Source organism: Podarcis vaucheri, assembly GCF_965113315.1.
Source record: "Podarcis vaucheri genome assembly, chromosome: 12".
In the NCBI taxonomy this organism is placed as follows: Eukaryota; Metazoa; Chordata; class Lepidosauria; order Squamata; family Lacertidae; genus Podarcis; species Podarcis vaucheri.
The window spans coordinates 58,209,682-58,237,253 of NC_138750.1; the positions used below are offsets into that span (position 1 = coordinate 58,209,682).

The following is a 27,572-nucleotide window of genomic DNA, read 5'->3' on the forward strand; positions in this document are numbered from 1 at the left end:
GATATGGGTTAGGGGCAGAGAGTAAGTGCCTTTTAAAGATGTTTCCAGTGCCTTTCGTTAGGAAGAGCATGCATGACTGGATTAACCAAGATACACTGAATTCAGTTTAGCTGCGATACCGTATGTCATACCCTCAGAAGGGGACGGACTCTCCAACAGAGGTTTTTAAATGGAGGTTGGGTGGCCATCTCTCAGGGACTCTTTAGCTGCAATTCCTGCATGGCAAGGGATTGAACTAGATGACGTTTGGAGGCCCTCCCTGTTAGGATATTGATGTTCCATTCCACCTTAAAACAGATGTGTGGATTGTTGTCTGTTTACTCTCCAGCACAGCTTGCTGGGAATGTCCGTTTGTGTATAGCTTTTGCTTATGCTCCTTTTTGCTTGGACACGAAGGGGAGAAGACATGTTTCCCCCTCTGTCCTGATGCTGAATAAAATGCCTGTAAATACGCTTTACACAGCCTCTCTCTGCCCTTCTGTTGAGAAGAGCTAATTTCTCTGCTGGCTTGTGTGCTCAGCCTCTGAAGAAGAAGAAGAGGAGTTTGGATTTGATATCCCGCTTTATCACTACCCGAAGGAGTCTCAAAGCGGCTAACAAGCTCCTTTCTCTTCCTCCTCCACAACAAACACTCTGTGAGGTGAGTGGGGCTGAGAGACTTCAAAGAAGTGTGACTAGCCCAAGGTCACCCCCAGCAGCTGCATGTGGAGGAGTGGGGAAGCGGGGAAGCGAACCCGGTTCACCAGATTACGAGTCCACTGCTCTTAACCACTACACCACTCTGGCTCTCTGATGGTTTCTGAGGCTCGAGTCGCAGTTTACATGCTGATCAAGGGCTGGAGATCCAAGGCCTGGGCTGGAGCCAGCTGGGGGCCTGCCAATTGCCCCCGTTCCCTTGGATGCATCCCAACACTCCCAACTCTACAGTTCTATAACATTGGCAGCTAAATACCACCAAGTGTGAAAAGCGGATCTACATCTCCAAAACTTGGGGCAATGTGCTGGGTTGTAGCCCATACCTTCTTGGCGCATGTTCTCAACTACCTTTGAGACATGCATGCTTTATTTGTACTTTATAGTGCCGAGTCCTGCTAACACCCGTGCACACACGTCAAGGACATTTCCCCTTGTGTGTAAACTGGCTCCTTGACAAGGTTCTCTTGGACAGCTATGCTGTCTGTTGCTGCCTATGCACTCCCATTTACTCTGCGTCCAGAGAACCTTCACTGCTGGTTTAGGTAGCGGTGCACAAATGGCATTAGCCACAATCCATGTACATTCTGTTGTTTCTTGAGAAATAATGAGCTTTGGTGTGTTTTTCCACAGACCAATGTCAATCCAAATGGAGGAAAAGGACAACATAGCTGTGTTTCACACTGGTAGTATGTGCACAGCCTTCGTGCCTAGCTTAGGAAATGGAGAGCAACTTGCTAATGTCCCTATAACATCCCTTTGAACTAAAAAAATTAGGAGATGATGACAGAGGCTAGATGCAACTGCTATTAACAGGCTAAAGAATGAAAGGAACACATTGTACGTTAACCTCTTCGTGCTTCATTCATAAATTGTTTTCTTTGGGAAGCACACCTCAGTGTGGTTTTATGAAAAGTAATCCCTTTGTCCTCCAAAAAAAATTGGCAGAACACTATTTAAGGTTGCCTATTAAGTGCAAGTAAAATCTTAACAAAATCACAGATCCAAAGAACTGCAGTGGAAAGCTGAGTTCAGAAAGTGCTGTAGAATCAAAATCCTTTTTCATTACAGTAGTACTTAATTTGTTCCGGAGGTTTGTTCTTAACCTGAAACTGTTCTTAACCTGAGGTACCACTTTAGCTAATGGGGCCCCCCTCTGCCGCCGCTGTGCGATTTCTGTTCTCATCCTGAAGCAAAGTTCTTAACCCGAGGTACTATTTCTGGGTTAGTGGAGTCTGTAACCTGAAGCGTCTGTAACCTGAGGTACCACTGTATATCTATGGAAGATTTATTTGGACCATAAGCAGTATTCCAACTTTGCTAGATAGAACCCACAGACAATCGAGTGGAAGGGCTTCTGCCATCACACCCTGAAAAAGACTTAGGACCTCCACTGCACTCCACTGGTCATGACAGAGTGGCAAGAGGAAGCTGAAAGAGTGACACTCTTTCCCAATTCCTCTTTCTTCTTTGTGCTTATCAAGCCTCAGATTAATTCCAACTTTTATCCAGTTCCCTTGGGAAAGCGTAAGTGTGTGTGTGTGTGTGTGTGTGTGTGTGTGTGTACACGCTTCTCTTTCTGCCTCTCTTGGGGAGTGGTTGATGATCCAGGGGAAGAGAAGTGATTGGTGTATGTGCCCATGGCACTCACTAAAAAATCCAAATGTGGTCCCTAAAACAGTGGCCTTTGATGCAACACTCTGTCTCTCAGGAATGAATGATTTGATGCAGGAGTGGGGAATGTCTCCTGACATTGTTGGACTACAACTCCCTCAGCCTTGACTATTGTCCATGCTGGCTGGGATTGGTGGGAGATGTCCCTAGTATTCTGCAACGAGCAGTGCCTCTAGCTGGCTTGAAAATAGGTATTGTCAGGCAGAACTAATGAAATATAATGTGGACACATTTGAGCTGGTGTCCGTACAGATTCACTAATTCAAAATCAATGGTGGAACCAAGTTAACCACAATTCCAGGCACAAAACCTTTCATGTTTTGATCTCTGCTTTCAATTTTCATTCTAACCACAGAAATGCCTGCAACATGCTTGGTGGTCTTTGGGGTCGTGTGGTTTTCTTCCAACCCCAGCTCAGGACTGGGGGACCTGAAATGGCTAGCAGAGCTTTGAACTGATTGTTGGCTTTGTGAGCTACCATAAGCAGGCCTAGTGGGTAGCCTTGAAGGCAACAAACCAAGGCCACCGATTTGCTGGCTTTCCCTCTTGTGACTAGAGGAAGCGATGCTGCTGGTGACACAGAGTCCATGGTTTTCTCTTTTACCTCCTTATCTGCATGTTTGAGTGAGGCCCCCGACAGAATCCTCCAGCTCTGATCGTGACAAAGGCATCCCCTATATCTTTTCTCTCTTCAGTGTGAGAAGAAAAGGGTTAGCATCAAAGTCAACCCACTTCACGTCATTCAGATCACAAGATGATACCCAGAGATGTGCCAGTCACTCATAACAGTGACCTGATAGACACAGACCCTCCTAAAATCTGGACCCGGTTTGTAGTGAGCTTAATTCACTGCCACCAAGTGCACCTTTCACAAGGTTGTCCTTATGGAGGGGGGATGTTGAGGCAGCACTCTACTTATTAAATGCCCATTGACACTGAGAAGCATGGGAGAGAGAGTTGCAACTGCCAAGAAAGGGGTACAGGTAATAATTAATCCCTTTTGGAATTTATCTCTGTAATATCAAATAAAAAACAATTTCAAAAGAAAGAAAAGAAATCAGTCAGATAAGAGCATGGGGAGGAAGGCGGTTCCCTCTCAACTTTTATCTGCTTTGCTGTCCATGCCGTTGCGGTCGCAGTTATTGTGCTTTCTACCTATGGTGAAAGGGACACAGGTGGCACTGTGGGTTAAACCACAGAGCCTAGGACTTGCCGATCAGAAGGTCGGCGGTTCGACTCACCGGAACGGGGTGAGCTCCTGTTGTTCAGTCCCAGCTCCTGCCAACCTAGCAGTTCGAAAGCACATCAAAGTGCAAGTAGATAAATAGGTACCACTCCAGCGGGAAGGTAATCGGTGTTTCCGTGCGCTGCTCTGGTTCGCCAGAAGCGGCTTAGTCATGCTGGCCACATGACCCGGAAGCTGTACGCCGGCTCCCTCGGCCAATAAAGCAAGATGAGTGCCACAATCCCAGAGTCAGTCACGACTGGACCTAATAGTCAGGGGTCCCTTTACCTTTACCTTACGTATGGTGAAACCCTGTGATTTAGAGTACAGTTCAGCTAACAGCATCTCCAGGAGGGTCCCCCAAACTGCTGGGAGTTCTCTACTCCACTTGCTGCACGAATATCGCAGGCACCTTCTTAAGCCAGAACCAAGAGTGTTGAGTGTGGCGCATAACCGTATGGTGCACTTACTTCCCACTGACACCTTTTCACTGTAATGATCCACCATGTTACAATTAGGTACCCCAGTTATGAATTCTTCACATGTTCCCTAAGGAAGGTGAAAGACATGCCCACCCTCAGCCAATCTGAACAGCATGGGAAATTCCTTCCTGCTCTCAATTCATTATACAGTCGTACCTCGGGTTAAATACTTAATTCGTTCCGGAGGTCCATTCTTAACCTGAAACTGTTTTTCACCTGAGGTAGCAGTTCGAAAGCATGTCAAAGTGCAAGTACATAAATAGGTACCACTCCGGCGGGAAGGTAAACGGCGTTTCTGTGCGCTGCTCTGGTTCGCCAGAAGTGGCTTAGTCCTGCTGGCCACATAACCCGGAAGCTGTACTGGACCCGGCTCCCTCGGCCAGTAAAGCGAGATGAGCGCCGCAACCCCAGAATCGGCCACAACTGGACCTAACAGTCAGGGATCCCTTTACCTTTACCATTACTACTTTAGCTAATGGGGCCTCCTGCTGCCACCGCACCACTGCTGCACGATTTCTGTTCCCACCCTGAAGCAAAGTTCTTAACCCGAGGTACTATTTCTGGGTTAGCAGAGTCTGTAACCTGAAGCGCATGTAACCTGAAGCGCATGTAACCCGAGGTACCACTGTAATCCTGGCTGGCATAGAGGAGGGGTGGCCTCTGCTTCTGCTAACTGCTGAGTCAAACTGGAGACAAGCTCTGTTGGATGAAGCCTGGTGCCAGAATTTCCAAGTTTACGTCACGCAAATCTCACAAGGCTGAAAAATTCCATATTGGATTATTTTGCCTCCCTGTTCTGGAAGCTCCCAGTCATTCTCAGGTGCTGTGTACTGTGGTCACCCTTCAGAGAGAGCAATCGGATGGGAGAACTGTGTCACCTCTGACTGCTTGCAGCCATCACCCTCTTCACAGGCACTGTCTGCTACCGTGAAGTCTCTATTGCAGGGATAAATTTGGGGAATAGGGTTGTCTAGAGGCAGGGAGCTCCCCTGAATCTGATTCTACAGGCCTAAACTTAAACAAGTTAATCTAAGCACAAGCCAAATTACCTGTCTCGAGTTGAGACCATGGTGGAATCTACACACATATAAAAAAACGCTGTGAAAATGCTTTTTTAAAAAAGTGTTTTGAAAAGATACATTGAATTTGGCATAGCTCCCTGCTGCCATCTAGTGTCACATTTGTGTACTGCACTTTACAACACATTGAAAACATTTTATTTGCAGCTGTAGAGCTGAGTCCCATTAGACGTCAAGCCTGCAGGAGTCTGTCCCTCATTACTGCCCCTTCTCTCTCCTTACCACCCTTCTCCAAAGTTACTTGCAGAAGAGTTTTAGAGAGGTACTCCATTCAAGCTGTAAGAACACACCTGCCATTGGACGCAAAATCCAGAAAACTGAAACACCCAAAAGCTATTGTGTGAGGGAACTACACGAAAGCAATACACAAGAGAGTGAATAGAATGTCAGCTAATATTAGACATTTATTGATATGAATCTGAGGCTCTAACAGCACAATATGACTTTATGTATGAGGTTTGTCTCATCTCTCAAACTGGTTTCTACTTTATATCCTTCCTTCCATGGGAATATGCAGTCAACCCAAAAAAAACCTGTTAATCATGTACAAGCAAATGCTCTTTTAATTTCTAGGAAAATACTTTGAAAATAGAAATATAGGGCTCTCCATCATCTTAAAAATGTTTTAAAATAGTGGATAGGACACATCATTCTGCCAAGTTGCTTTTTGGTTAATTTTTTTTAAAGAAAATGTAAACTGATGGAGGGGGTTGGGTCAAAACAAATGCAGTTATTCCCTGGAGAAAACTACTGTTCAGTTAGCAAACCATTACTCAGCAAAATAAAACTGCAAGATTAGCATTTCTGCACGTTTTATAGAAATAACACTCTTAGAATTTCTGCATGTAAGATTACAAAAGGCACACTTCTGTTGTTTCTTAATGACAGTTCTCTAGATTTCCACAAGTAGTATCTAAAACAAAAACCTGGCCCTAATAATAAAATAATCTTGCGCAGAGAGGTATTTTCATCTTTAGCAGTGTCTATAACTTTCCAACATAAAATGCATAGTGCAATAGACACTGACATATTCATGTACCTTAATTATATACAGCATAAACCAATGAGGTGTTGTGAAAACTGAAAGTTACAACATGAACGAGGTTCACCGAAGAAAACCACTGAGAAATGTCTAACCTTCTACAGTAGTACACAGGTACTGCACGCAGCTTACAAAAATTAAAACTGGAGTTATAACTACTAAATGAAGCCACAGTGTTCAAGTGCCATTCTTGAGATGAACATTTATGTGGATTATTTTTTTAAAGCTGTGTTCAGAGATTGTCTTGGTAGGGTGTCCATTTTGGGAATCTCAGGCAGCAAAGTGATGGGCCAAATTATTTCTCCAGTATAAAGTGATTATAAAAGGGCAGTAACTACTGTTAGCCCTCCTCAAATTAGATCCATTGAAGATAACAACCATTTCTATGGTCTACTCTGAGGATAACTTGGTTGGCTACAAGTCAACCCAACATCTTTAAGATGTGCTGAACTGTCTTAGTGTATCTGTAACTTTATTGGTATTTCTTCATATTCATACAACAGGCTTGAGTTGTATGCTTTCAAGCAGCTGTTGCTTGCTTGGTGGAGTTGTAGACCCAAACATCTGGCAGCCACCAGCTCAGAGGAAGGCTGTTTCAAAGCAACAGCCAATGTACTAGTTTCATCCTCAGGCTTGGTTCACACTAACTAGGCAGACTGGATATTGCTATCCCCTGTAACACCACACCTGTATACGAATGTGTTTTTTTTTAAATGGATGCAAACTTTGCTCCTTCTTGGCTATTTGGGGGTGCAGGACATGGGAATGGAAGGGAGTGAGGTAATTACTCATGAGCAACCCTTACAGAAAAATTCATTGGGGTTCCCCTTTACAAGGGGAACAAATGTTTGGACTGAGAAGTCATTTCAGATCATTCTCGATGTGCTGTACCCCCAAGATTTAGTCAGCACCCATCATTTCCCCCCCAGTTGCTTTGTCCAAGGGAGTTGCTACTGAAAATATCTGTGAGTGCCCATTTCGTTTGTCCAGTTGTGTGTGTTTGAGGTTCATAAGGATGGCTCTTGTGGACGAAAAGCATCATTTGAACGAGCCCAAAATATTATGGAATACAAAGGATGCGATCCACCACATTCAGGCTTTCGCCATAGTTGCCACATGAAGAGAGTTTAGTATAACTAGAATAGCAGTCGTTGTAATACTGCAAATACAAAGTTTTGGGCTCCTGATTAGGAGCAAATGAAAATCATGTAAATGCAACCACAACAATTTTGATTATTAAGGATGTTCTATAGATGCAAATTGAATTCTTTATGCAGAATTCACACATGAGAAAATTCATTTAGAGTATTTGACATGTTTAAGTTTGGTTTAGCACTAACTGTGTTAATAAGCTGCCCATTCCTTTCACTGAATAGTATTCTGGGTGCAATGCTGCAAAGGTAAGATTCCTTCCATGCCTCAGAATATATTTGTTTCTTAAATAATGCAGATTGCACAGCCTGAGATCTTAGGCATCCACTGTAGTAACAGGTTAAAAGAAAAGTATATATGTATTCATGACAGTTATCAATCCAATACAGAAGTCTTGGAGAGGGTACACAGCTCTGCCAAAAACTTATGATATTATATTGGCACTGCAGAGGACTTATGCTGGCAGTAGAAATGTTGAAGATTAAGGTACAAGCCGCAAACATCTCAAATTGGCTTATGATTTGCACTTAATCGAAATTAGGACCGTGAATACCACATTAGTCACTGAGATAAAACAACAAATGCCACTTTAATTAGTTTTTTGATCACATATAATCTTGTTTCCTCTGAATTCAATGTCAAAAACAGCACTGAATTTCTATAAAATCAAGGCTGGACAGTCTTGTCAATTGTACCTATTTAGCTCCACCACGAAGAAAAGAACATAAATTGTACATTCTGAAAGGCATGCGTGGCATCCGTGTTGTCCACACACACAAAGTGAAAGTAAATCGTTTTTTAAAGCACACTTAAATGTGCAGAAGCAGTTTGTGGTCATTACGTTGTTTACTAAAAGTGTCAGCTCAGCTATTTCATGAGAGCCTGGCATATACAAACAGCAACTTGAAACGCGCTTAGATGAAAAGCTTTCCTTTAGTTGCTGCCCAAGAGCAATTATGTAAACTTCCTTCTTTATGAGTTTGGCAGCCCTGTGTTAACATTTGAAAACATAAACGCAAACTTAATTAGATCTTGTCACTAATTATGCCCTAGGTCTACGCTACCTGCTCCTTATTGCTTCACAATGGAATGGTGTGCTTTAAAAAAAACACCACAAGTCAAAGGTTGCATTATATATACTGAACTGACAGAAGTGTTCCCTTTAAGACTAGAAAATCTCCACATTTAATTGCAATGCACAGTATTTCACTTGAGTTTTCTTCTAGCTTCTTCTTTATTATTCCCATCACACTTTTCTCCCTAAGGTTCTTGGTGTTGCTTATGGCTGTTGCTTACAGTGAGGTTTATAACTGCTAGAGAAATAGAGTTCACTTCCGCTCAACTTTGGGAGGAGTCTTCCTTCTTGATGCACAGTGTAACGGTTTCTCCGACTGCGCCATAGATGCGGGTTCTTGTGGAAACCTCAGTTTTGAAGCTGGATTGTCCGTTGTCTGCGGACAGCTGGACTTCGGTACAGAAAGACGGTGTGGGCTTGAATGCGGCCCCTGTGGCAGAGGCGTGTGGTTGTGGTGTTGCCATTGCTGCTGTGCAGGACTCGCTGACATGGAATGAAATATTCGATGGGCCCCTGGACTGCATTCCGGCCACTCTGGATGCTGACATGAAGACCTCTCCTGGGTGATGCCCTTCAAACTGGCTAAAATAGGTCTGCCTTGGCTTAGAAGCCACTGGCCTGCCTACATTCAATAAGACCGGTTTCCCGATGGTTGGTTTGTTGATTTCGGTCTGGAGCACAGCTATTTCACAAGGTTTGTCTTCTGCACAGTTAGGATTCGTGCACCTATATGTCTCCCCTTCCTGAGGGACATAGTCTTCAAGGTCCTCCAAAGTTAATGCTTTCCCATTACGAGTCAGGATTTTACGATCTCGCTTTTTAAGGTCATCCAGCTCCTCCGCTTCCAGTTCATCAATTATAACGTTTTCGTCTGGAAGACCTTCATCTTGCATTGGACCTGAGGTTTCATCCTTGGTAGCATGCTCTTTAAACTCTAGGTCTCTGTGTGAATGCAGACAATAATCCTTGTCTACTCCACTTGCCTCAAGTGGTTCATCCACAAAAGTAATCACAGATGGGGTAGCCAACGAGTCAGCCTTACTAAGAGATTCTTGAGGGCAACTCTTTCCTTCCAACCTATCACGAGAAGTTTCATTTTCATCGCTGATTATTGCTTCTTTGCAGTCATCTCCAGACATTTCAGCATCTTGGGGCAGGGAAGACTTTTCTTGCTCCACTAGTTTGTTGTTTGAGTTATTTGTGTTTGGGTCATCTTCAGGTGAACGCCTGGGTCTTGGGCCAGACAGACTATAGCGTGACACTGACTCATCTTTATCCGATCTTGCAGGCGATGCCCCTCTTTTCCTTGTGGTTTGGGTGGGCTTCTTCACATTGAACTCAATTATTTCCTCTACTTCAACCCATTTGGGCTTCTGTTCCTCCACAGTGGTTTCTACAACGATACCTCTGACTGCCGCTCCTTGCCTCTCGTCTGGCTCTGTCACAAAGAGTGTAGGAATGGCTGGTCTTTGCATAACCTCTGGGTCTTGCCTATGGACAGGCTGCCTAATCTTGGTCACAAAAATGGGCTCGGGTGTCGAGTACTCCGATCTTGGAGAGCGAGGAGAATACCCTGAGGATGGGCGGGCAGGAGATAGTCTTCGCTTTACCCTTGGGGTCTTCACCACTGTTGTTATAGTTTCCTCTCTGATGATGAAAAGTTTGAAAATTGTGTTTGTGTGTGCAGCGACATGCTCCCTGCCCTCATCCCACCCATTTAGGAGGCACACTTCGTCGCATGCGAACACCGAAGAGGTGAGGGAAGCACAGCAGTGTTAGTTTTGCGAGCTTTTCAGCGATGTGTGGGTTCTACTGTTTGAAAGTGGCCATGCACACCCTGAAAATCCACCTCACATTCAGAAACAGAATCTCTAGTCAACCAGAACATTATCCAGTGTCCTTCTGGTTTTGTACTTTTCTTGAAGGTACACAAATGTCCCAATCCATATCAGATTTTAGTTGACTATACAGAAACAGTGGCTTTCAAACACTGTCATTCCTCAGATATATTGAACATGTTGCTATTCCAACCCCCTCACTCCTCCCATGTTTTTTTTATAAAAAAAAACCTAATTAACTTATTGTGACCCTAAGTTACTAGTGGCCCACTAGAATAAGCAGTGTTAAGTACTCTGAATGTAATATAAACAGCTGATAGCAGAGTTGCTTCATTTATAATTATCTTTGCTCATATAGTATTACTTCCAAAAGCAAACATGAGGTTTAAATTACTCCAAGGTGTAATTTAATAACAATGCATCCTTTCAGTTAATTGGTTTTGATGTTACTTAAGAAGGTTGCATTTGTATGTGCAGGCAAGCAAGCAAGACTGTGCAACATCAATCAGTTAGAATACAACATCAAGGAATTAAAGTAAAGCCAAGTATTACAAAAGAGATGGGTGTTGTGTCCAGGAGACTGAAGCATATGCAAGATGTGTTTTATATGACATTTAAATACCAGGAAGAGTTTCAACAACCCTTTCCAACTAGCATGTTCAGACCTTGGAGTTCATATGGCAGAACTAAAATTATTTGAGAGCACAGTCTGAACAGCAGAATCTGTTGGGATAAAGAGAAGAGATCCCTTTTCCTTCATGAGATCCTTGTGTACCAGAGAGAACATGAAGTAGAGCTTAGCTCAATCAGGGGGCTGTTGTATTCAGTTTCTGCACCTTTGTTTTCACCAGTGCGGGGCATGAAGGGGCACAAAGCTCTTTCCACAGTTGGCTAGAGTGTGGTCTGATAACACCAAGGTTGCAGGTTTGATCTCTGTATGGGACAGCTGCATATTCTGCATTGCAGGGGGGGGGTGGACTAGGCAATCATCAGGGCGCCTTCCAATTCTACAATTCTAAGGGGAATATATAAGGTTGTAATGAAGCAACTGAGCCAGGGCTACCCATTTTGCCATAGTGTGCTAGCAGGGAATGAAACTTCCAAGAGTGCAGCTGGCCCCATCAATGGACTAACATACTCCTTCTCCCCTTCATCGCAATTCACGGTGACCTCTGTGGCATTCCCAAGTAGGTAATCTTGACTGGCTACATGGCTAGGGGATGTCACTGTGCTGGCTGTGCGGTCTCTTGGTTACCTGCCATCACACAACCAACAGCAAGATTTATAAATGATGTTGAGGTAGCCGCTAGCATAGGCAGGTGTGGAAAAGGTAACTGGAAGGGGGAATTTAGGAAACACGTTCAGAGTCCTTCTATTGTGCTGAATCTCCACTGTCTCCCAGTTCTGGTACAGTACCAACATGAAGCAGTTGTGTGCCAAGAACAAAAACCAGGTTACATTGCCAAATTTTACTAAATCCTTCATTTGAAAAACCCAAACCAACCAAAAAAATTATTTTGGTAGATTTAATAGTGGAGGGTGCGAACGAGGAAGAAATATTGCAAGTTAAATGGCATGTTAGTACGCTTTAGCACATTGTTTGAAGTAGCAGTGTTCAGAGATGGATTCCTGATGTTCCTAATGGGTTGATTTGGGCTTGATGGAACTCCAGTTGACTTGCAAACGGAACGTATCGCAGAAAGAGTTAGACAAAAGCTATGCCTATGTGCTACTGCTGTTGGCTCCTGCAGTGAGGGATAGGCTACAGGTTTGTTTTGCTCACCCATGAAACCTATTGCTTCCTTTTCTCATAACACAAAAATACCACAAGATCTGATGGGATGGGAAAGAGTCACACTTGCATGGCCAATAAACACAGGCTTGTTATTGGGACATGCAGAGGCAGCACATCACAACACGAATGTTAAAAAATATCAGCACTTACATGATGATGGTTTTCTTGGGTACTTTAGTCTCTTGCTCAGTGACTACAAAGAAAACAGTATGAACAGCATGGGGTTAAAGAAAGGCAAAAAGCTGAAAAGATTACATTAACTTTGTTAAGTGAATCAAGGAGAAAAAAACTTGATTGGAAAGAATAATAATTTAGGTAAAAAGAAAAAAACCAAAAACAACATACACCATCCCATCACTGATTTCTGTGGTTATTTGAAGTGTTATTTCTAGTATCCCTAATCATTACTGGTTCTGAGAACCAGATCCACAAATCACTTAAATTGGCAACGCACTTTACACTTTAAAAACTGGCTTGGAAACCAGTGGGGCCAACATCCTGTGAATTGTTGGCGTGCCATGCCAATTGATGGAGCCCAATACACTACGCGTAAGCAGGTGATCTAATGTGGTATGCAAAATATAGTTGCTAGTTCCTATTCCCCACCCCACTCCAATCCTACAACCCATGCTCATGGCTTTCTCGTTTCTAATGTCAGTCCTTCTGTGGACAAAGCATGGGGTGGGGATGGGGATGGGAAGAAACACAAGGAGACGAGGCGTTTGATCTTAGATTGGAGGATGAACAATGCTACAGGTTAAATTAGGGCTTATCCACACTTTACCTTTCCTCCATGCTTTCCAGGCATAGTCTTAAAGCTCAGTCAGTAGCACATGAGATTCTTAATCTCAGGGTAATGGGTTAGAGCCCCACATTGGGCAAAAGATTTCTGCATCGCAGGGGGTTGGAGTAAATGCCCTTTGTGGTCCCTTCCAACTTTACAATTCAATGTCTGAGTGCTCTTTTATTTCCTTTTCTTGCCCCAGAGCTTTCCCCTCGAAAACCTGCTCTATAAGCTGAATTGGAGCAAACACCAACCTGCAGAAAACCCGAACTGCCATTTTTTGCTCTTCTGTTTTAAAGAGCAGGTTTTTGTGGGAAAGCTCTGCGACATTAAAAGGGGGGAACTTGGGACACAGAGCTTAAAGGACAGACCTGTGCCTGGGAAGAACTGGACACAAGTATAGTGTGCATAAGCCCTTATTCAATGTATATGCAAGTGCAGCGATTTAACTGATTTGTGGATCACAACCTAAAACTCCTTAACCAGTCAACAGTTTTGGCTGGCAGTGAATGTATGGTGGTTTATTGATTTAGCACATTTATATCCCATGTTTCTTCCACACTGGAACTCAAGGTGGCATAGGCAGGGCTCATAAGCGCCCCCATTCAGGCACTGCCCAGACCTAGACCTCCTTAACTGCATCAGGGTTGCTGCATCATGTGCCTTCAGAACATGCACAAGTAATTTTAATTTCAGTCTTTCCCCATATTGTTCTGAGTCTTTCTTTCTTTTTTGTATTTTGAATTGGGGCAAGGAAATAAGATTAAAACCCTTACACAACTTCTCATTTTGAATAAGAGAAATGGAACTTATTGCGAAGCTTAAAGGATGAGGGTAATTTTATTACTGAAGGGTGAGCTCCTAAAATCATTTACACGGAAGTAAGGCCACAGGGACGTGGGTGGCGCTGTGGGTTAAACCACAGAGTCTAGGACTTGCCAATCAGAAGGTCGGTGGCTCGAATCCCCGCAACGGGGTGAGCTCCTGTTGCTCGGTCCCTGCTTCTGCCAACCTAGCAGTTTGAAAGCACGTCAAAGTGCAAGTAGATAGATAGGTACTGCTCCGGCGGGAAGGTAAACGGCGTTTCCGTGCACTGCTCTGGTTCACCAGAAGCAGCTTAGTCATGCTGGCCACACGACCCAGAAGCTGTACACCGGCTCCCTCGGCCAATAAAGCAAGATGAGTGCCGCAACCCCAGAGTCGGTCACAACTGGACCTAATGGTCAGGGGTCCCTTTACCTTTACCTTTAAGGGCACAGGATTGCCACAGGGGGAGTTACAGATCACAAGCAAAAGCCTTTCAACAAAAAGGAGGAATGCATAAGAAAATAAGTCCAAGATAATGGGGGGGGGGTTCGGGGGGGGAGATTGGTTTTTTAAGCAGAAACTCAAAACGAATCTCTTTCTCTGCAGGTAAAATGTATTCATTGGTGGGGGTAGGATAACTTTTCTCCACACACACAATCCTATCTGCAGGTCAAAATAAAATTTACTGCTCTAGCAGAACTTTAAAAATGTCAGAACCAAAACCACTTTTTATTTTAGCTGAAAGGTAGAAAGGGGAATATGTTTTAAATGCATAACTAAATGCAGGTATGTCATTTTCTCTCTCTCTCTCTCTCTCTCTCTTTAAAAAGGTGAATTTTTAATTTACTTCTGTCTATATACTGGCTTTTTCTTAAGAAACAAATGTGTACAATGTCTTTGAAGCAGGAATTAAGCAAAGCTGAAACACCACATCAAAGGATTTAATGAGTTAGTAAGCTCTGTAGGGTTATTAAGTTTCTCGATTTGTTTTAAATAACCCACTCAGGGTACTTATCATGTTACCCCATTCCTATATTTGCAAAGCACATGTACACACCTTGCCATAATAGGTGTCTCCAACACAGAACTCCTGAGCGCAGGCAGATCTGTGCGCCAAAGAGGCAAATTCAAGACATTTGTACGTGTCTTTGCAAAGACAGGGATTTGGGGTGGAATTCGTTGTATGCTTTTAAAGCATAAGACAATAAACAGCTATGCACATAGTTTTAGGCAAACTTCCAGATGTTAGAAATGAGCACCCAGAATTAAGTCAAATTTAAGCACGTTGGTGTTTCACGTTGTGTGAATTCAGCAGACATACTGCAAGATGGGAAACTGTTGATTGAGCATGACTAGGGACAAAGCCCATGTGGCAACTTTAACTTTGATCTTGGCCACCAATATAATCAACAATGGATTATTCAGGCCCTCTCTAGTTTGATCTGCATTTAATGTGATTAAATGGTACCAGCATTACTCCTGGAGATACAATATGACTGACCCAATCCTATTTTCAGGAAATTAACACCAAGAAGCCAACGTTCTCTTCTAGGGTTTTCCGAACTACCTTCAAATGTTTGGTTGTGATATTGCAGCAACATTTAGCTTTGCAAAGCAGAAGATCCTGATAAGCGCATTAAGAGCTGTTAGGTGTGAAGGCTAGCCCCCGGAATCAATATTACAGGCTTTCCTTGTTAAAATGTTAAGCCAGCTAATTCACACAATGTAGGGCAATACAATGGATGTGTATGAAGAAAAATAAAACTCTCAGAATTCTTTGAGCTGCACAGAAGTTTGTTTTCAAACAGACTTTATTATATATCCTCTGGATGACCTAGAGAAACAAAATGTCAGCTCCATTGTACATTCCACCAGTTTGTTACGCCAAGAGAACTAAAAGAATTGTGATTTCTGTTTTGAATAGGTGACAAATAATATACTTTTAGGCATAAACTTCCAAATTAATTCAACTGTTGGGTATTAGCCGAGGGATAGAAAACATTTTCCAATATGCATAATATGAAATTTACAATAATTTATATTTTAAAGGATAGTCATAGCTGAAAAAGTAAGGTAAGTTATGCCTCCAGGAAACAATCTTTCAATTCATTTATCCGTTTACAATGAATCAACAACTTTGAAGACCGGCACTGCTAAAATAGTCAAACACCAAAAGCCTGTTATTTTAAACATCCTGACCGACAGAAAATTTAAACAAATCCTCATGCATTTGTATTTTGAAAACAACCACTACCATGGTCACTAAAACAGCAAATCAACTGTCAGGAATTGCAACCAAAAGCTCCAATCCTTGCATCTGGATAAATAACTGACACATATGTTATAACAGTACAGTATCTGCAATTCTGGATAGACCACAGGGAAATGCGTTCAGAATTAACTGTGTGGGAAGGCAAAGTGTGATCACCTTAACCAAACTTCCTTTAAAGAGCCACCAAAATATATCTAACGATCATCGTCTGCCAATACGCTTATGAAGAACCAATTAAAGAACAACCAGTACTAAGAAGAACCACAGAGCTAGTGAGATGAGACAAAGACAAAGCTTTCCATTGTAATAACGAAGTAGGCACATTTCCTTGCCAAGTGAAAACCACAGTATGTTTCTAGAGTTTATTCGGACAACCAGTCAAAGCATGTTGCGACTGTACTTTAGCCTTTGCAGGGTAGACCTGTAATTTCTGATCCAAAGGTTATCATGCAATATACAGATTGCATGCAGAGGGTGGGTGCAGCCTTGCTGCAGAGGGAATTGCATGCTGCGGTTTTTGAAATCAGGACAGATGCGAGCTGGCAAGCACACATCATACAACTAAAAATAAGATTAAAAAACAAAATAATCACAAAATGGCAAGGCATTCTTCTATGGAAAGGGGGGAGATCTGCTGTTCATAGGTACTTTTTAACAGGCTACAAATTCTACATTTTGGAGAAAAGGCAGCCATGAAGCTCTGGTCTAGAATGTGTTCCTGTAAAATAGCACGTTCAGGGGCACCATTGGAGCCATAAAGATGGATGGCTTTCAGAAAAGTCCTGTGGGGTCCTGATCCCGGTCAGGAACATGTTCTGGATTGAAACCTCACAACGAATTCCCTGCCCTGTAATACTTGCTGTGGAAAGCCAGCCCAACCAGGAAAGTGAGCAAAGGTCTGTTGAGAATTCTGAAGTCTCCTCCCCCAAGAGGCAGAGAAATCTGGACAGAAATCACAGAGAGAGTATAGAGGAGTTTCTGAGCACTCCAGTCTGCTAGCAATGGTGGTGGCCCAAGAGGAAGAAGAGGCTTTTTGGGAAGGTCAGCGGAGGTCATATGCTGCTCTCAACCTAATTGGTGCTCTTGCAGGTCTTCAGCAGTGGCTCTCAGTACATAGGCCCACTAAGCTTGCAGATACGGAGCCCTAGCTCCCAGTGTAAAATGTTATTGCAGCCATGAGGTGGTCCTAGGCAAGCTATTCTCCTCCAGAGGGAGCCTAATCAGTAATATGGGGACAATACAGAGGTATCTTGGACGCGGGTGGTGCTGTGGGTTAAACCACAGAGCCTAGGACTTGCCAATCAGGTCGGCGGTTTGAATCCCCGTGACGGGGTGAGCTCCCGTTGTTCTGTCCCTGCTCCTGCCAACCTTGCAGTTTGAAAGCACGTCAAAGTGCAAGTAGATAAACAGGCACCGCTCTGGCGGGAAGGTAAACGGTATTTCCGTAGGCTGCTTTGGTTCGCCAGAAGCGGCTTAGTCATGCTGGCCACATGACCCGGAAGCTGTATGCCGGCTCCCTCGGCCAATAAAGCGAGATGAGCACCGCAACCCCAGAGTCGGCCATGACTGGACCTAATGGTCAGGGGTCCCTTTACTTTTTTACAGAGGTATCTTATGGGGTGCACCACTGCCGCCACCACCGAGAGGTGTTCTGGTGCAGTGTTGCTACTCATCTTCGCCACACTCGGGCAGAGAAGCCAAGGGAGGGGCAACACTTTGCAAGAGCATCCCGGCTCCTGCTGAATTCTGCAAGAACCAGATTGTGGCAGCAGCAGAAGTGAAGCACAGTGGGCAGGGCAAGAATTCCCATTTTGCCTCAGGTGGTGAATCAGGGTGGGCTTTTGAAAATTCACTTCAGATATGAGAACTGAGCCAAACCTCTCACAAGGAACATGGCACATTAACGGATGGATATTACAGTCATTCCTTATTTGCTAAGTTGGCGCACGTTGACTGCGCTTGAGGACACGTTCGTATTGTGGAGCGTAGTTTGGTGGAGCAAGAGTTTTCATTCTTGCTTTACCAGCTGGATGAACAGGTTTCTGCCACATTGCATTGCTTTTTAATTTCGCCTCCTGTTATTTTTTGCACCGGTTTAAAACAGGCTTTTCGCTGTTTTTATTATATGTTGAACATCACCATAGGAATATATCAAAGGCAGCAGCAACAACAACAGCTCATCCAGGGGAGAGTCACAAGTCTCAATCATGTATGACAGAAATTGAATAAGATTCTCTAGGATGTACTATACATAGCTAATAAGAATGATGTCAGTGACAACGTACTGGGCCGATGGTGACATGATTTCAACTCGAGGTAGCCAAAGCTATTTCCTCCAGATGTTGCTGGACTTCCAGCTTCCATAATCTCTGACCATTGGTCAAGCTAGCTAAGGCTGATGGGAGTTGTATTTCAGCAACCTCTGGAGGCTGCTACTTTGGCCACCCTGTTCTGTTGACTTTCCTCAGTGGTTCTTACACAGCAATCTACCTTCAGAGCTGACACACCATAGATTCCGAGCTCTTCCACATTAAGCTAGATCTGTCACTTTCCCCTGTTCCCACCTCAAACAGCCCTCTGTGCTCATTGCGCAGAGCAACAACAAGGTGAAATGCTTCACACAGAACAGTTATGCTATCAAGAAAATCTGTGCACTCAGGCAAGTAATATGAACATATCCGCTTCTGAGGTAAGACAGTACAGTGGTGCCCCGCAAGACGAATGCCTCGCAAGACGGAAAACTCGCTAGACAAAAAAGTTTTCCGTTTTGGAGGTGCTTCGCAAAACGAATCTCCTATGGGCTTGCTTTGCAAGACGACAATGTCTTGCGAGTTCCTGCTGGTTTTTCCCCCCTCCCCCCCTTTTTCTAAGCCGCTAAGCCGTTTATCAGCTGATCCGATCAGCAGATAAGCCGCTAAAAGCAGCTAAAAGCCGCTAATAGTGCTAATAGTGCTAAGCCGCTTATCAGCTGATCTGATCAGCAGATAAGCCGCTAAAAGCCTCTAAAAGCCGCTAATAGCGCTAATCCACTAATCCTTCAATGGGCTTGCTTCGCAAGACGAAAAAAACCGCTAGACGAAGAGAATCACAGAACGGATTCTTTTCGTCTTGCGAGGCACCACTGTACATTCATTCAGTACTTCCGAGCATGACTTCATGGCAACAGGGATTTAATGGCATTATTACAGAGCTGAAAAACAAACAAACCCAGCCATACCTTCAATTGTAATGGCTTGATCCGGCCTCCTCTCCTGAGCCAGTGCTGCTGCACTCTGGTGGTAAAGCTGAGCACCGCTCTTTGCTGTCCCTAATCTGTTTACCAGCTAAAGGAAAATGTGCAAGATCAGTTAGAATGCGTGAGAATTTCTGGATAAAGAAGCTAAACTAAGTCATGTGTGTCTTGGCGCCATATTACCAAAATCCATCCCTGGGGGTGGATAGATTAGGGCCATGGAATTGGAAGAAGAGGTTTAAACTCCTTTTCCCTGTCCTATATTTTGATGTACGGGACTTGTATGTTTTCCTTAACAGAGCACACATTTTAATTGGGAATAATAGAATTGGGGGGGGGGACAAAACAAACAAAAAAATTCCTGTAGTGTTACAATCTCGTCCAACCCCCCAGGTGACTTAACTTTTTTAAAAAATGAAAGAAATCAGATTAGGCATCTCCCAATGGATCTTTAATTTTGGCCCTAAATTCCACTGACTTCAGTGCGGCTCACTCCCAAATAAGTCTACAGAAGATCATTTTTACCCGTGCCATCTGAATTAAATTCCTGCATTGCAGCAATAATGCAGACAAATTCAGAAAGCTATGAGATGCTCACCTCACATTCATAAAAGCCCACGTCATCCTTACAGGCATTTTTGATTACAAGAACTATGACGCCACTCCGGGGTTCACTAAAGCTTTGGTGTTTATTTGGGTCTGTCAACAGATCTCCATCTTTATACCACCTGTTGGGGAAAGATTGAGAGCTAGTAGACCATAATAAGACATCGGATGACATCCCAGAAGTAGAGGTGTCAGGGAATTCCATTGGAAGTAGGAGCCGAAATTCCTACAACCGACATGCTCATTAGAGGCCAGAAATGGAAATCACAGCATGAATTGCAGAGAAGGAACTGAATGTGGTTTCCTTCCTTACCTTATCTGTGGATAAGGTGCTCCTTCAATGGTGCATGTAAACTGTGCATCTTCGCCATCAGCGTAGTATGCGTGCTTAACCTTGTTTACAAACCGAGGAGGCACTAGAAAGAAAAAAGAAACCCGATGAAGTCTGAAACCACATGATGGAAGGCATGGACTGGGTATCCTGCATTGCTTCATGAAGCCTAGCCAATCACAGGCAGCCATGGTTACACGGGTTTAGACTAAAAGTGCAATCTGTCTACTCAGAAGTAAACCGCATGAACTCAGCAGGGCTTGCTCCCATGTAAATGGGGTTAGCACCGCTGCCAAATTCGGAAGAATGTGGTTTTCAAATGTCAAAAACTTCGAAAGCTTCACCACTGCCAGGGGAAGATAATGTTAGCAGACTGGTGCCATGATGCTAAAAGCATGTGCTTGAGTAAAGTTCCCTTTATCAAAGGAAGGGGGAGAGAGAGGGGGGGGGGAGAGGGAGAGAGGGAGGGGATATAAGAGAAAAGGCAGTTTCTCAGAAAACCTGATCCCGAAGGCACATACTGAGTTAGGAACAGGTGGGTTTAAATTAGTTAAGAACACTGAAGTTAAGAACGAGTTAAGAACACTGTCTGTGTTGAGAATGATTGGAAGACTCGTTTTGTCAGAAGTCTTTTTTATTTAAGTGTTTATTTAAATATTAATTAGGAAGATTAAATTTTTTATGCACGTAAATCTGCTTTTTCTTCTTTCTTTTTTCTGTATTTTCTTCTTTTCTTTTTTCTTAATTTTCTTTTTGTCATATGAGATTGTAAATTCTTTTTATATGTGTGTAATTTAAATTAATAAAGATTATTTTAAAAAACCACTGTCTATCTATCTATCTATCTATCTATCTATCTATCTATCTATCTATGAAAAGCTGTTGTCCATAGCTCAGCTCATCCATGGTACAACCCTGGTTACTGAGGAAAGACCTTAACCACACATCCTGGTTCGGACAACATGCTAAGATGAAACTTGGCTTAGCACAGAGTGATATGAGAGCAAAAAAGAACCAGCCAGGAGCAAAGTAACTGTAAGCTCCACTCTGGGAACCCACACCTTCCTGCGAAGACTAAGGTTTGCTTTCATGTGCCATGGAAACCAGGCCAAAGAGCAAAGCCAATGGGAGATCCATGGGTAAAGGTAATAAGGCAAATGTAATAAGTAAGCACAACAACATCTCTCTGCTGCTCTGTGGTTCAGTGCGTGGTGCTCAGCAGGCAGGCGTTTAGTCCTATTGGACACTGAAATAACTTTTACCTTGGACAAGGATCTTTCCCAGGGTGCTGGCGTTGCCAGCTGGGCTTGCAGCAAAGCACATGTATTGCCCCGAGTCAACACCCGTCAGGTTGTCAAGGATCAATGTGCAGGAGCCGTCAGAATCTTCAATGATGATGTGATGGGGATCCACCTCCACAGGTTTGCCATCTTCAAAATTAAGCAAAGGAAATGGCCTTCAGCAAGCATAGTTGCTGCATTTAGAATAATAATGATAATAATAATAATAATAATTTATTTATACCCCGCCCATCTGGCTGAGTTTCCCCAGCCACTCTGGGCGGCTCCCAATCAAATGTTAAAAACAATACAGCATCAAGTATTAAAAACGTCCCTAAACAGGGCTGCCTTCAGATGTCTTTTAAAGAGAAGACAGCTGCTTATTTCCTTCACGTTTGAAGGGAGGGCGTTCCACAGGGCAGGCGCCACTACTGAGAAGGTCCTCTGTCTGGTTCCCTGTAACCTCACTTCTTGCAATGAGAGAACCGCCAGAAGGCCCTCGGCGCTGGATCTCAGTGTCAGGGCTGAATGATGGGAGTGGAGACGCTCCTTTGGGTATACAGGACTGAGGTCGTTTAGGGCTTTAAAGGTCAGCACCAACACTTGGAAACATATTGGGAGCCAACGCAGATCTCTCAGGACTGGTGTTATGCGGTCCCGGCGGCCACTCCCAGTCACCAGTCTAGCTGCCGCATTTTGGATTAATTGCAGTTTCTGGGTCACCTTCAAAGGTAGCCCCACGTAGAGCGCATTGCAGTAGTCCAAGCGGGAGATAACTAGAGCATGCACCACTCTGGCGAGACAGTCTGCGGGCAGGTAGGGTCTCAGCCAGGGTAGGAAACTGATTCATTGACCACTTTAATATTGCTGCTGAATGGTTAAACCAAATAAAATTTGGAGATTGATTTTGACCTACATTACAGGAAGCTAAGAATGCTTGTACCTTTATACCAGCTGACACCTGGCCTGGGCGTGCCTGTTACTCTACAGGCTAATTTGACAGTTTCACCAAGTTCAGCGGTACAGTCAGCCAGTTCTTCCTCAAACTCTGGCGGATCTGGAAGTGAACAGATTTAAAATAAGTGCTGGAAATCTGGATAAGGAAAAGCTGAAGAAGGGGAATATCAGCCAGTGCAGATGTGGGACACAGTCATTTGTACTTACCCCAGACCGGGAGGCTGATGCGTTGCTGAATGCCACAGATTTCCTTCACCCAAGAGTTCTTGATGATGACGGTCCTGGCTTGAAACAGATACTTGCGGACCGAGTCTTCCCGCTCATGCCAAATCTCAAAGGCCCGGTCATCTCCTTCCACAAGATCATTCACGTCTATGTTTGGTAGCTGGGTAGTCAGAGGGCGATATTAAAAGCCATTTGAAATATCTCCTCATTTATTGCAGAACATAAAGAGGCATATCATCCATGAGGCCTCAAGCTCAATCTATGCACTAAGGACCTACAGGCGCATTAGTTTAAAAGTGTTGTTTGAAGAAATGTCACTGTGTTTTGTTTTGTTTTGTTTTGTTTTGTTTTGTTTTAAAAATTAAATCAAGTCAGGGAAGTGATCAGAACTGAGACCACAGCATGTAGGAGTGGAGCTTTGACCCTTCCTTCTTTTGCAGTGGTCCTCTCCCTTAGCAATTAATGATAGTAAAAACATATGAGCAAAAAAACGACCTTGTTTGCATCAATTAGATCTTTTTTTCTTTTACGATTGTATTTTTACTATTGCTGTAGAGGGGCTTTTTCTTTTTTCTTTTTGAAGGATTGTATCAGGAGAGGGAAAGGGAGGGAAATTTTCACAAAAAAGCCATTAGTATTTTACTGCAAATTCCTCCTAATACAATGGTACCTTGGGTTACAAACACCTCGGGTTACAAACACTTCCGGTTACAGACTCCGTAAACCCGGAAGTAGTACCTTGGGTTACGTAAGAACTTTACCTCAGGATGAGAACAGAAATCGTGCGGCGGCAGTGGGAGGCCCCATTAGCTAAAGCGGTACCTCAGGTTAAGAATGGTTTCAGGTTAAGAATGGACCTCCGGAACGAATTAAGTTCTTAACCTGAGGTACCACTGTATACATGTTTGTTTGCAATTTTGCCTAAATACATTTCTTTGCAAAGCAATTTCCCCTGAAATAAGGCATTTTGGTATGCTGTTTTCACTGATATATGCATTTTAATGCACAATTTACCTTAGTATTACATTTTTTCCCTTCTTGCTTTTTTCTTTCTTGCTACTATGATATTTGAAATTAAATGCTACTGTAAAGAGCAATGCAATGTTTTCCTGGCAGACAGCTTGACCTGGGCAGGCAAAGGGAAAGGAAGTGGGAATCTTGTTGTTAAATAAAGAACCTAATGGTCAAACCTTCATCATATTCTTGAAGATGTAGCTGTAAGTATCTGTCTTGGTGTCTCGTTTGGGCTTGCAAACCAAGATATAATTCTTGAAGAGGAAGACATGTCTCTTGTGACCCTTCCAAGCCATTCTGGCACCAGGAGCGCCTTCCCAGACAATGAACTGGCCCTGGAAGGAAAAGCAAAATTTAGCCAAGTTGGTCTTTTGCAGACCAGACCCCTCCTTCTCTGGGCAATTCAACTTGTGTTCCATGTAAAGTTTTGTTTTGATGCTTCTTTTGTTCTCCAAAATTCCACCCTACCCCTACATTCTGCAGCAGAGGCAAAACCCATTTTCATCCTTGATACTATTCTATTCCTTGCAGGGATTTAGATCTCACACCTTTTGCAGAAACCACAAGACAAGTAGCAACCAACTCAGTCTGAAAAAGATGAAAAGGTCTATGTCTTAAACTCAAGCAGGAACATTTGAGGTTCCCCTTATATACTCATGGTTACTTTCCACAAGACATTTTTCCTATGTGAGCATAGACAGAAAGTATATGCACTGCCTATATCAGTGTGCATGCATGTGTTAGAAACACACCATCAATTGTGCTAATTTCAAAAATATAAGGCACTAGGTAAATAATGAAGTGTGTGTTATAAAAACAGAGCTCAGCCAAAAGGAGGGGGCATTTTTTTAAACCAAAAGCATTGTTTTCCTTTAGCAATTTTCAGGTGATAGCTTCATGAGTCATATTTTCAGGAAGCCCTCACTTTCAGTTGATTTTGCCGGCCTCAGTGACTACCTCCTATCAGCAGAACTGACTGGCTATGTAAATTTGTGATATCATGACGGTCACTATATGATCCCTGATTGGCTGGAATTGCCCCTAAGATGAATCCAGTGGTTTTCAACCAGTGTGCTGTGGCACCCTGGGGTGCCTTGAATGGTGGTCAGGGGTGCCACAGGTAACACTGGCCTCTGTCCCTCTTTCCTTCCCTCTCTCTTCTGATGCCCTCTTGCATTTCTGCCTCCCAAAGGCTTGAACAGCTGTTTGCTGCAACAGCCCTGGCTACAAGCTCCGCAGGCGAACAGTGCCTCTGGGACTGGTCAGGGGGTGCTACTTCCCAGGAGATGAGGTGTCCTTGGAGTAAGCAAGCAAGCAGGCAAGGAAGATCCAACCAGCCCTTGCTGTTGGGAATGGACAGACAAGTCCCAGGCCCCTGTGGGGCAGTGTGAGGAGGCACCTCTCTCTGGGGTGGGGTTGGGTGGCTCAAAGACCAAGGGTGGCAGCAGCGGCTGCCCAAAGGACTCTCAAGGAAAGGGGAAAGGAAAGGAGGCTGAGAGAACAATCAACAAGTGTGATGGCCTGGGACTTGGGCGCGGACTCGGAATCAGAGGAAACTCAGTCTGCACCAGATCCTTTGCCTCAGGCATCATCTGAACCAAGTCTGGGGCCTGATCCTGAAGGTTCCCCTGCAACAAGCACCAGCTGGGCCGAGTCAGGGGCCTGAGCCTGCCCTGGCTCCAGATGCGGGGATGACCTCATTGCCTCCAGCTGGGCCATCGCTTACAGCTGCTCCACTACCGGTTGGGTCAGGGGAGGCTGAGGCGGTCTCTGGGTCTAGTAACCCACCGATGTCTCCCGAGCTGCAGAGACTGAGGTTTGAGAGAAGGAGAGACCTGAGTACTTGCAGGAGGAGTGCTTGCCTTCAGGCGAAACAGGGAGGTGAGTCACCAGGGGATCAGGACCAGCCTGATAAAAGGCTGTCAGACCCCGCCCCAGGTTGTGGGAGCAACATGGCTGTATGCTAGATCCTGCCTGAGATCCTGTACCTGTCCTTGTCTGGTTTCCTGCCTTGGCCCTGTCAGACTGACTCCTAGCAGTACCTCCGGATTCTGGGACCGCGTTTCACGGGTTACCCCTGGCGCTCAGCTAAAGAGGGGAGGGTGTTCGAAAAGGGGTGAGAAGCTGCCACCGCTGCAGGCAAGGGGTGACATAACTGGGCTCCTGAGCCCCCATGGGTGTCACAGAAAGACTGTAGTTGGTCAAGGGAGCCATGGACTCAAAAAGGTTGAAAACCAAGAGTCGGTAGAAGAAGACTGGAAAAAGTTTAAAGACTATTTACAGAAATATTGTAAAATTAAGGAATGTTAGAAGAATGTTGGAACGAAGTGATATGGCTTTAGTAGAAAGGTTATAAGGAATTAAGTACAAATAGATTAATAGAGTATTAAAGGAAAAATAAGGTTGAAATGTGTTAAGATAATTATAGGATAGGAAACAGGGGAAGATGGAAAGGAATTGCTGAAATAATTAATAGAAGTGGAATACAAAAAGGGAGGTGTGAGGAGGTCGTGGAAATATGTGAAAGAAAGTAAGATATTGAAATTTTTCCCCCTTTTCTTTTCTTTGTTGATGTGTTTTTAAATTGTTTTTGTTTCGTCTTGTTAATTTAATGTTTTAGTGTAAGTGTAAGGTAGTGTCTTTGTATTGGAATGTATTGTTTTTTCTTTGTTTTTTTGTAGTGTTTAAATTGTTGTAAAAGCAACAAATATATGTATATATATATATTTTAAAAAAGGTTGAAAACCTCTACACTAATCAAACCAGAAGCAATAAGAAGAAGAGGGAGAATAGTGCCAAAGCAGCAGCAGATAGAGGAAGCAATAGTAGCAAGCGGGATTGAAAAAAAATGTGAACTTTCACATAATCTAGGAAATAACTGAAAAATAATTGCTTGATACAGGGTTGATTCACAAAGCAATGGGCATTAACCTTGTCAAAGCAAAGTGCTTAGAGCAATAATTAATATAAATCCAGCATCTCTGTTGGCTCAATGTGAGGAGCCAAAATATATAATAAACATAACTCTCTGATATCTATTAGACAAGATCAGAATGAGACTCTTTGCCTTCCAGTACCTGTCGGATGGGCTCCCCTAGGATTTCTAGGGTGCCTGGATAGTTCTCAATGAGTGACACGTGAAGGTTGTTTTCTGCTCGTCTGTTGAGGGCAGACACAATGGCGTAAGCCTGCTCCAGCAGAGCACAGTTTTGACTGTTCCTTGCTTTGTTCCGAATTAGCTCCTGCAAATACATAAAATTGCTCCTGCAATTAGCTTCTGCAAATACATAAAATACATGACCCAGAAATAGTACCTTGGGTTAAGAACTTTGCTTCAGGATGAGAACAGAAATTGTGCAGCGGTGGCGCGGTGGCAGTGGGAGGCCCCATTAGCTAAAGTGGTACCTCAGGTTAAGAACTGTTTCAGGTTAAGAATGTACCTCCAGAACGAATTAAGTTTTTAACCCGGGGTACCACTGTATTAGGGATATGGGTGGCATTGTGGGTTAAACCACAGAGCCTAGGACCTGCCGATAAGAAGGTTGGCGGTTTGAATCCCTGCGATGGGGTGAGCTCCCGTTGCTCAGTCCCTGCTCCTGCCAACCTAGCAGTTCAAAAGCACGTCAAAGTGCAAGACCCGGAAGCTGTATGCCGGCTCCCTCGGCCAGTAAAGCAAGATGAGCGCCGCAACCCCAGAGTCGACCACAACTGGACCTAAGTGTCAGGGGTCCCTTTACCTTTACCTTTACCACTGTATTGTAGACCAAAGTGCATCTCATGCATCACTTCAGTTTTGCCCACCAGCACCTTCTCGGAACCCCGCAAAACATCAAGAACATCATTGAAGCACACAGACAGAGACTCAACAGCACCACGCTAACCCGGTCTCCTCTGTGAGAAGTTTGCCACTCTTTCTGATCTGATTGTTAACTTTGACGCTTTTCCAGAATTACCTGGAAAGTTTCTATTGCTTATTAAATGTCGTGTTTCCTCCCACCTTGTGCCTTTG

At 43.8% G+C, this 27,572-nt stretch overlaps 1 protein-coding gene across 27 annotated transcripts in view; it reads right to left on the reverse strand.

The window, feature by feature from the left end:
- OBSCN (obscurin, cytoskeletal calmodulin and titin-interacting RhoGEF) overlaps positions 1-27,572 on the reverse strand; it is a 286,978-nt gene that overhangs the window by 55,704 nt on the left and 203,702 nt on the right. For 26 of the 27 annotated variants that reach the window (XM_082192063.1, XM_082192069.1, XM_082192064.1 and 23 more), the window contains 8 exons: positions 26,641-26,805; positions 23,740-23,898; positions 22,532-22,709; positions 22,311-22,424; positions 21,350-21,517; positions 20,070-20,172; positions 19,749-19,878; positions 19,136-19,241 (listed from right to left, as the gene is read on the reverse strand). In XM_082192063.1, the coding sequence (XP_082048189.1) occupies positions 19,136-19,241; positions 19,749-19,878; positions 20,070-20,172; positions 21,350-21,517; positions 22,311-22,424; positions 22,532-22,709; positions 23,740-23,898; positions 26,641-26,805 (1,123 nt within the window). Of the gene's footprint in view, positions 1-5,537; positions 10,070-12,205; positions 12,249-19,135; positions 19,242-19,748; positions 19,879-20,069; positions 20,173-21,349; positions 21,518-22,310; positions 22,425-22,531; positions 22,710-23,739; positions 23,899-26,640; positions 26,806-27,572 lie in introns of those variants that run through there. The other variant, XM_082192078.1, reaches the window with a different exon arrangement.